The 10044-nt window shown below is 44.1% G+C and overlaps 1 protein-coding gene across 3 annotated transcripts in view; it reads left to right on the forward strand.

Annotated features, from left to right (window-relative positions):
* The first annotated feature begins 268 nt into the window (after positions 1 to 268).
* HNRNPAB (heterogeneous nuclear ribonucleoprotein A/B) overlaps positions 269 to 10044 on the forward strand; it is a 44142-nt gene continuing 34366 nt past the window's right edge. For 2 of the 3 annotated variants that reach the window (XM_018569169.1, XM_018569171.1), the window contains exons 1-3: positions 604 to 825; positions 9008 to 9176; positions 9274 to 9432. In XM_018569169.1, the coding sequence (XP_018424671.1) occupies positions 629 to 825; positions 9008 to 9176; positions 9274 to 9432 (525 nt within the window). In that variant the 5' untranslated portion in view covers positions 604 to 628. Of the gene's footprint in view, positions 343 to 603; positions 826 to 9007; positions 9177 to 9273; positions 9433 to 10044 lie in introns of those variants that run through there. The other variant, XM_018569170.1, reaches the window with a different exon arrangement.

The raw sequence follows: 10044 nt of genomic DNA on the forward strand, positions 1-10044 counted from the left end.
GAGCTGTTTTCTCTTGTAAGATGTTATCTTATTTCACGGTATTAATATAACAATCAATAGTCCAGAATGCACGCCAGTATACTGCAAAAAAAAAGAAAAATGAATTCAGAAACCAAGGCCGCGAATCAGGAGCTAGTAAATTCTCGCGATGCTAGAGGTTTGAGCTCTTTGACAGCTCATCCAATGATAAACTCCAGTGAATAGAAAAGACGTACTCCAACAGCCAATAGTGGTTCCGTATATTTCGGTGTGCAACTTTCCGGCTCTATAAAGGTAGCCACGAGTTTGCATTGTCGGTAGAGTCCATTTTGAAGAAATTGAACGGTTGTGGCGGTGCGTGAGAGCAAGTGGAGATTGACATTTATTGTAGTTAATTTTATTGGGGAGGAGTGTTATGGGGGGGGGTGTTAGTGCCAGATGCAATGCATTTAGTAAGCGACGCTTGTTTTGTACAGTGATTTGTAATATCGGTTTTGTGATCAACGCATGGAAGAGGGCATTTTGTGGCGCATGATTTGGGTTGTTTGCAGACGTATAGTACATACGTTCAGCTACTGTGGTGTGTGTGTGTTTTTTTTCTTAGGTTTGTTTTGTGTATTGCAGGCGTAAATATACTTGACTCTTGAACATGTCTGATGCTGAGCAGCAGTGTGTGGAGACTTCCGAGAATGGCCATGATGCCGGAGACGCCGAGGTCGCGGAAGTGAAACCCTCTGCGCCTCAAGGAGGCCAGAATGGATCTGAAGGCGATCAAATCAATGCGAGTAAAGCGGAGGAGGACGCAGGGTGCGTAGCTGAAATTTCTTCCCCTTTAACTGAAGGAGTGTAAGTCATTTTCTTTTTTTTTTTTTTAAACGTCTTTATGTCTTAATCAAAACTACAGCGGACACTAAATGTTTTGCTAGTTCTTTGTTCTGCAGGCTTTTGTTGGCGCCATCTGGTGCAGGGAGGGTCTCTCGGCCTTTTGAGAGGGTTTAAAGTTGTAGCGCTTGCTGCATATTTGTTTGGTTTAGTGGGGGCACACTGTTTTACTGGGAGTTTTGATGTGTTAAACAGTGCATACTCAATCTCTTCCAATTTTCTTAATCATTATTTCTTGTGATTTAAATGCTTGCAGTGTCACAAAATGGTATCTAGTTTAGGGGAAAAAAAGGTTTGAAGTTAAAAATGGTATTTCATTGCTTCTCTATTGTGTACACTGACTGTATTGTATCTGAATTCAGATTTTTGCCCTCAACTTTTAATATCCAACAGCACCTGTTTTCTTTCCAGTCTGTTTTTCTGTAGGTTTCTGTTGTCTGCCATCCCCAAAATACTGTTCTCCCCTCTAACCCCCACTCTTTTTCTGCTCCTTTTTCCATTAGTACAGGAGTGTTGAGGCAATTTGGGGTTGCATCTATTGTATCTTTTTTTTGCCTTTTACAATAGATGAACACGTTGAAACGTGAAATGCACAGGGAGTACATAACTAGTGATTTTTAAATGCTTGTCCTGGATGATAACATATGCCTGGTTTAAAAAAAAAAAAAAAAAAGCTTTAGGTCTTGCATTTGGTATGGTTTTTGGCCCATTCAGTTAAAGTGTTGCAATTAAAGGAGAACTATGAGGTGAGTGCTTTTCACTCACCTCATAGTTCTAGCTGACCTGTGACAATGAGACTCACAGGTCAGCTCAGTAGATCGGGAGGTGAGCGAACACTTACTGGCGTTCGCTCACCTCTTGATCCTGTCACGGGAGGGGCTGGATTCCCCGCTCTGATCCGCCAGCGCTGACTGGCGGAACGGAGGGGGCGGGTACAGCTGACTCTGCCTCTAGATAGGCAGAGCCAGCTGTCAGTCACGCAGCTGGGCGGATCCCGGCATAATTGTTGGGATCCGCTGCGGCGTCTCAGTATACCGGAACAGCAGCTCGCGGTATACTGAGCCTAGGGTGAAGGGAGGATGCTAGTTTGTGTTCCCTAAGGAGAACTATGGGGAGAAGCCTTAACCCCATAGTTCTCTAACGCAACTGCATTATGGAATCCATTCATTTTGAGTGTGCTGGTAGCAAATGCATGTCTGATATTCGGGACTTTAACATGCAACACTTCCAATGTGTGTGGTGTAGCAGCGCATTAGTTTGATGCTACTGTGCAGTGTTTTAAGGGTGTTCCTCCAAAATGAGTGGCATTGTGCATGGATTTCTGTACTACAAAATTGAATGGGCAGCTAAAACAAATTTTTAACACATTTCCATACTGGTAATCTTTTAATTTCTTTATAGGCAAATTTTGCTTACTTAGTTTCCACATTCTATGTCAAATTTGAGAAAAGCCCACTATGTGTTCCCGGGCGGGCTGCGAGCACCAAACACAAATAATCCTGCACATGGAGCTGGAAAGCGGCGGAGCTTTGCATGGCGTGTGTCTTGCAATTTCCTCTCCTGCATTGAGCATGGCGAGATTAACATTTTTTAAAAATCTGCTTGTACGTATGAATCTGCGTCAGGTTGCGGATTCAAGCGTGCAGCCAATCTGATTCCGCCAGAAAAGGAGTCTGGTGAGAGGAGTCCAGATGAGATGTTTGCTCGGTAATGTTTTCCTTCCTGCACAAGCTCTATCTCTGACTTTAGTAACTAACCTATGCCAGGGATGAGAGCTATGCAAAAAGAATGAATGTCCATTAACTACTTCAGGACCGTCGCACCGCTCTGCCAGACTGTGATAGGCGGCTGAGCGGTGTGTGAGGTCAGACACCGGCCGCTCACATTGCTCCTCACGCAGCGCTCGGCTGGCTGTCACTTTCTCTCCTCACTGCTGGGATGCGCCAATGTATCGGCAGGAAAATGGCACTTTCGGCATTTAGCCAAAAGTACAATTTTCGTCCAATGTGTTTTGGCTGCCGATATATCGGTGCATCTCTAATGTATGTGTGTGAGATTTTATTTAAATTGAAATGTATAACTACTTGCATCTATCACTATTCACTAATATTTGTTTTATAGTGATTAGTGGTATGGTCCATCCGATCACGGTTTACAAATCTCATTATTTACACTTTTATTGTCATGTATTATGTTTTTATATAGCGATTGAAGTCTTTTCCCAAATTTGACATATTTTTAGAGATTGTCAGATAATTTTTAGTATTTGGGCGAGTACTTCCGGTATCAGGAAGCCGGGCAGCGCATCATTACACGCTGCCCGGTTTCGGGATTGACCGGAAGCTGGCCTCGTGAGGTAAAGTTACCTTAGTATGTGTAGCCTGTCATCCCCCGGGGCCTCTCCAGCGCGAATGCGGCCTTCGTCCGGTACCCAGCCCGTGCCAGGCGCCGTCTAATGATGCGACGCCCTGCTTTCTGATTGGCCGGGAAGCTGGCTTCATGCTCCCTCGTCATCTCATGACAAGAGCATGGAGCCGGCCAATTGGAAAGCAGGGCGTCACGTCATTACATGGCGCCCGGCTTCCTGATTGGCCAGCTAGACTGCTCCGGCTGGGTACCGGACGAAGGCCGCGTTCTCGCTGGAGAGGCCCCGGGGGATGACAGGCTGCACATACTAAGGTAAGAGGGGACTTTTTTGTTAATCGGGAAGCCGGGTGGCGACTCTTTACACGCTGCCCGGCTAATCAGGAAGCCAGGTGGTGAGTCATTACATGCCACCTGGCTTCCTGAATTGGACTTGTGTTACTCGGTAATTGGTAAAAAAAATTATCGGTACTCGTATTTGGTGCCAAAATACCGGTATCGGTGCATCCCTAAATGTGTGTGTGTGTGACACCTCCAGTATGTCAGCCTTTCCTAGACTATTGATGAAACGTGCCCGTAAAGGTTAGGCACGCACTGAGGTTGTCCTACAGGTAGTGTAAGTCATCGGATCCAGTTCCAATCCTAAGAATTGTTTGATGGTTTGATCGCTGTTTGCTTGTACACTGTGGCCATCTTTTAAGTGTTTTTATTACCTTTTTTAATAACTTGGGTTTTATGTACTTCACCAATGGAGTCTTCTCCTTGGGTATGGGAATCTTCTTGCGAAGCATCTTGGAGGAAACCTTTTAAAGGATTGTTCAACTGGAGCACTATTGGAAGGTGTGTGTGATTGTTACACGGATTGGATTACTGCATTTTCAGCATTTTGCTTTACTTATTCATACGTCATTTATTTAGCGTGGTGCATTTATCTATACTGATCAAGGATGAGGCTTGTAGTGGTTAAAGCGCTTACGAAGTGGGACTTGTTCCTGGTATTACAAACTACCGTTTTGAACCTTTATCGGAAGCTTTCATCAAGTTTCATACAATTAATACTGCCCTATTGCTATTATTTCACCATGGAGTGCCTGCACAATACAAGCACTGTCATGTAAAGACCCATTCTTGGCTATATTTGAGGATAGAATGGTCCTCAAAACAGATCCTGGTGTGTAGTTGTTTGTTTTTTTGCTTTTTCAGCAAAAATGTATTTTACTTTTCATAGATCACAGGACATTATTATGCAAACATTTTGTAGCAAACCAGCAAATGCTAAGGAAATACTTTTTCAAAGTTATGTCAGCCTTATTCTGTTTTCAGGAAAATTCTGAGGTAAGCAGGTGTCTAAGACAACAATAGCAAGGTGGATTAAAAGAACTATGGGCTAAGTGTTTTTTTCCCCCCATAGTTCTCTTTAGGATCACTGGAAGACATGTACTACTAATCTCCTCCTGTGACCCAAAGCTCACTGTATATAGCGGGCTATTACCCACAGTATACTGAGAGTGCCGCAGCCAGAATGGATGCTGACAATACTGTCTGGATCCACCCAGTTGCATGAGTGGCAGCTGGCTCTGCCTATCTAAATGCAGAGCCAGCTGTGCTTGCCCCCTCCCCCGTTCGTTTCTCCACTCAGCACTGGAGGGGAGCGGTGACTGACGGTCACCGCTCTGTGCAGGGAAATTATCGGAAAGTGAGCGAGTGACAGTATGTTTTCGCTCACTTCCTGATCAATAGGACTGACCTGTGACCGCTTTTGTCACAGGTCGGCCCTAACTATAAGGATGAGTGGAAATCACTTGCCGCCTCGGTCTCATTTAAATTGGAAATTTTATAGGTATACAAATCTAAAGGGGTGTACCCCCACCCCCTTTGTAACGCTCACTCCTTGGCAGAAAGGGCAAGAGCTGCGCCAGAGAATTTGCAAGGCAGCCACGTGGACCAGCCTCAACAGTCATGAGACAATATCGCCTAGATCTCCTTCCCAGCCATGACCAGGCATTTGGAAGGAAGGTTGTTGCAGGCTGTTGTCCTCCCCCCTAATCTGGCAAGTGCTCTTTGATAATCTCAAGGGCTGTTCTGGAAGACGTCTGGGGAAAACCAGAGTTGGACTTACTGCTAACTCCTTTTTCGGTAGTCTTCCAGGGCAGCCTGATTCCCACCCTTTAAGTAATGGTGTATTAGGATAGTGGTGGTTTTCCAATTAACGTCTTCCAGCACAGAATCATGAGAGATGGAATCTCCTCCCCAAACACAGGAAACATGTCACCCACTAGCTTTGAAAGGTCCGCCCCTTCTCCAGTTCCCCAGTCATCTATTAGTATTCTCAGACAACATAACATCGGTCATCTATCTAAACAGGGAGGCAGAAGAAGTGTTCCTCTTCAGTGCTTGGCCAAGGAAATCTTTTCCTGGGCGGAAGTGAATTTGGCTTCCTTGGCAAGAGTTCACTTAAACAGAACCTACACTCTCCCGGCAGATTACCTCAGTCGTCATCATAGTGGATTTTTTTTTTTTTTTGTGTTGTGTTACTTTTCCTCCAATCTATCTTATTCCAAGAGTCCTTCAGAAGTTTATTCTGGAGGAGACTAAACTCATTCTAATTGCGCCTTTTTAGCTAAAGAGGGTTTGGTTTACTCCTGCTCTCCCTCACGGATCGCTCACTTTGGACTCTTCCTTGCAGGCCGGATTTAATATCGCAGGGCCCGGTCCTGCATCCGGAAGTGTTCAAATTCACACTAACAGCCTTCTATCTGAAGGAGACATTCTAAAAGCAGAGGTCTGTCTAGTAAAGTCATTTCTACTCTTCTACATAGCCGTAAGCCAGTAACTAGGAAGAGTTACAGCAAACTATGGAATACGTTTAACTCCTGGAAAGGCAGGTTTAACAGGGACTCTTGACGTTCCAGCCATTTTGGATTTCCTCCAGGAAGGGGCTGATGAAGGATTGGCACTTGGTATACTGAAGATACAGGTGTCAGCACTCAGTTTTTTCAGGTATCCTTGGCTGAAGATCAGTTTATAGCTAGATTCTTTTAATTCTCTCAAGAGTCAGACCTTTTGCTGTTCAAGCCATTCCCCAATGGGATTTGTCTACAGTATTGCAGGGTCTCACAGGTCCTCTTTTTGAACCCTGCGGAATTGAGATCTAGGTGATATTTCACAAAAGAATCTTACCTTTTTAGAAATAATATTTTTGGTTGCTATTACCTCTGCCCGTAGAATAAGTGAGCTTCAAGCTCTCCATTAGGCAGCCTTTCGTATTGATTTTTGAGGATCGGGTGATCTTACGGACAGACCCTGCCTTTTTACCAAAAGTGTCCTCTACTTTCCACAGACTGCAGGAGATTATCGTGCCTACGTTTTTGTTCTAATCCAACTAATTGTAAAGAATTGGCCTTTTAGATGTTAGGTGTTGCCTGCTACATTACCTTCAGATGTCTAAAGTATTTAGGAAATCAAATGCATTATGCTGTTTTCTGGTAAATCTAGGGGTGAGCAGGCTTCTAAATCCTCAGCCAGGTGGTTAAGACAAGTCTATTGTGGAAGCCTACAATGTACTGAAGATGCCGCCTCCTTCGTGAATGCACATTCAACCAGAGCCTTAGAAGCTTCTTGAGCCAAAAGAGCTGGTGCTACCCCGGAACAAATGTGCAAAGCTGCCACATGGTCGAGCTTCTCTACTTTTGTGAAATATCGCCTAGATCTCAATTCTGCAGGAGATCAAGCATTTGGGTGTGAGGTACTTGAAGATGTGGTCCCACCCTAGATTAGAAAAGTCCTTGTTTATCCTCTCATGATGCTGTCCTCGAAGATGTTAATGGGAAATCCACAGTTAAGAGCTTACCGGTAACTATTTCCCATATTTTTCCAGTACAGCAACTGCCCACCCATTGATGCTTGTTGTGTTAATGTTTTTGGTGGTGTTCGTATGTCTTTTTTGCTGGCCCCCCACCTCCAGGTTTCGTTCGGTTCTCGTGATGACTGAGGGACTGGAGAAGGAGTGGACCTTTTTTTTGCCAATTGGCATCTCCCTCTCTCCCCTTTTCCAATCTTACCTGAGCAAACATCACAATAAAAAAAATGTATATATGCTATCGTACTACAGACCCCAAAACACACACAATAAGGCCCTTTCTCCCTGGTTGCACAATCGATTGTGTCCAGGGAGAGTGACTCCTAACCAAATGTAATCATATCCCATATCTTTACATGCGCTATGCAAGTAGAGCTGCAGCTAACGACTATTTTCAGAATCGATTAGTTAGCCAATTATTAAGTTCGATTAATCGGATAAAAAAATTAAAAATAAATTTTAAAAAATGGCTCATGATGGGACTACTAGTTTGTATTGAGATTGCAGTCCATCACAGGAGCAAGCTTGGAGCCGTGGAAGTAAAAAAGTGTGGGCGAGTGGAAATTTGAGAGCAGAGCAGCTCCTGTCAGTTCTGGCTTCTGGCTTCCTTTGGCAGGAGCTTTCACGACATTATAGAGCACCATGTGTGGGAAAGTGCAGGCTTCCAGCAACTTGTTTCTGAGATCGGGCCTGTATCTGCAGCTGTCATCCGCCCACACCTGCTCCTCCTTACTTTTTCTCCCCGCATTCCTGTGCCGATCGTGGATTTGGGCAGGCGGTGAGTGTGAGGCGGGGAGGAGGTGTGGAGAGTGGATGCGGGCGGGTCTGGCAGCGGCGAGTGTGAGGTGGGGAGGAGGTGCGATGTGTGGAGCGTGGATGCGGGCAGCAGGATCTGGCAGTGGCGAGCGTGAGGTGGGGAGGAGGTGTGGCGCGCAGCATGTGTGGAGCCGCGTACAGGGCCACTCAATCGGAAGCCGATTAGTCGATGAATCAAAAAGTTTACACCTTTTTCAATCGATTATAATCGATTATGTCGATTAGTTTTGCAGCCCTATATGCAAGCTGATGTCATCTGATCAACTTGAATGGGTGATGGTTGCCGCTTGTAAACACCAGATTAGGCATTCCTGCTGTGGGACAATACAAGTTTCTGATGCAAGAATTCCTAATTGCACCTAAAGATACAGGTGTGAATGTAGCCTAATACACCCCCCCCTTACACATAAACTACCCCTGCACATATAAAATAACACACTCTCTCTTCCCCCCCCCGTACACACAAAAAAAAACCCTCTGCGATTTGCATCCGATAGACAGATGCAGACCGCGTAGCTGCTCCCGCAAGTCAGGTATGCGGTCCGTGACCGCGTACCTGACTTGTCACCTGGCTGCGGGCCACTTAGTACCGGCTCGCGGGCCGGTACTTTGAGACCGATCTAGGGGGTCCATAGTACTCACTTTCCCAGTACGTGTCCTTTCTTCCTTAACATATTGCTTCAAATGCGTCTGTCCACACTTCAGTTTATAAACGGCAAGGATTTGTGGTATGTGTTGGCTGCTCTTGTCAGAACTTTATTCTTTGTGAAAGTCGGTGCAGAAGCAGCTTGAAGCGGGCTGATAAGTTTGGGTTAAATGCACCTGCCCATTCATTCTAAATCTCAAGTTTCTAAAATGCAAGCAGAATACACCTGGAAGCAAGTGGTCTTCCAGCTGACACAAGCCCATTAACTCTGACCCTTAGTCAAATTTTTATTTTAAGAAGCCTAATTGTACAACATAAAAGTATAGCTACATCCTAAGTGCCAAATATTAAATGTTTTGTAGATCGATTTGCTTTTTCATGGATGGAGAGAGGGAGATATCTATTTTATTTTTTTGTGTGAATTGTAATGTTCTGCTAAACTGTAATTAAAAATATTCTAGGAAAATGTTTGTTGGCGGCCTCAGTTGGGATACAAGCAAGAAAGACCTAAAAGATTACTTTTCTAAGTTTGGTGAAGTGACTGACTGCACAATCAAGATGGACTCTAATACTGGTCGATCTAGGGGGTTTGGCTTTATTCTGTTTAAGGATGCTTCTAGTGTTGACAAGGTTTGTATTCTACTAAGAGTAAAATCCTAGTTTATTTTTTGCCAAAAAAAAAAAGTGTGAAACTGAGTGCTCTCACTGAGATTCCTCATTATGACAGGTTTTGGAACAGAAGGAGCACAGACTGGATGGGAGAGTAATTGATCCAAAAAAGGCAATGGCTATGAAAAAGGACCCAATAAAGAAAATATTTGTTGGGGGACTGAACCCAGAAGCAGGTGAAGAGAAGATCAGGGAATACTTTGGAACCTTTGGTGAGGTATGGCTCCTGTTAAAATGTTAGTGTTGTGGGGTTTTGTTTTTTGTTTTGTTTTTCTACTAGCTTGTATAAGGCAGTGGGCAAAATGCAGTAACTATTAAGCAGTCCTCTCATTCTGACTGCTCTGAACTGAGGTAAAATCCTGTTGTTGGCTACTATACTTTAGGCGTCATTGCCCTGAGCCTATTTTCTGTTTAACAGAAAAATAAAATTGCACATTTGAGGCATGCTGTCAAAACACAGCAGTCCCCTTTTTGTCTTGTCTTGTCTGTTTCTGCCAGTAAATGTTTTTCCCTTTCCTGTAACAAAGCTGTCCCGCAAATGTTACAGGTGTTGGGGAAATCACACTACATTAGCAGGTGTAATTATAATGGTTATCCTTTGTTCTACAATGGTGGGGAACTATTGCTTTTATCTATTTTAGATGATAGTTGGACTTCACTTTAACTAGCTCACGTTTGCCATTATTAATGCAATGTATAAGATATGATTGGTGTGAGGTACTTTACAGTTGATAGTCTACACACACACACACACACACCTGTAAAAATGCCAGGTTTTTGAGACATAAAAAAAATCAAAAAAAAAATCAAATTCTTCTGAACCCACCCC

This window comes from Nanorana parkeri, unplaced genomic scaffold (genome assembly GCF_000935625.1).
Source record: "Nanorana parkeri isolate BGI_ZX_2015 unplaced genomic scaffold, ASM93562v1 scaffold1295, whole genome shotgun sequence".
Lineage (NCBI taxonomy): Eukaryota > Metazoa > Chordata > Amphibia > Anura > Dicroglossidae > Nanorana > Nanorana parkeri.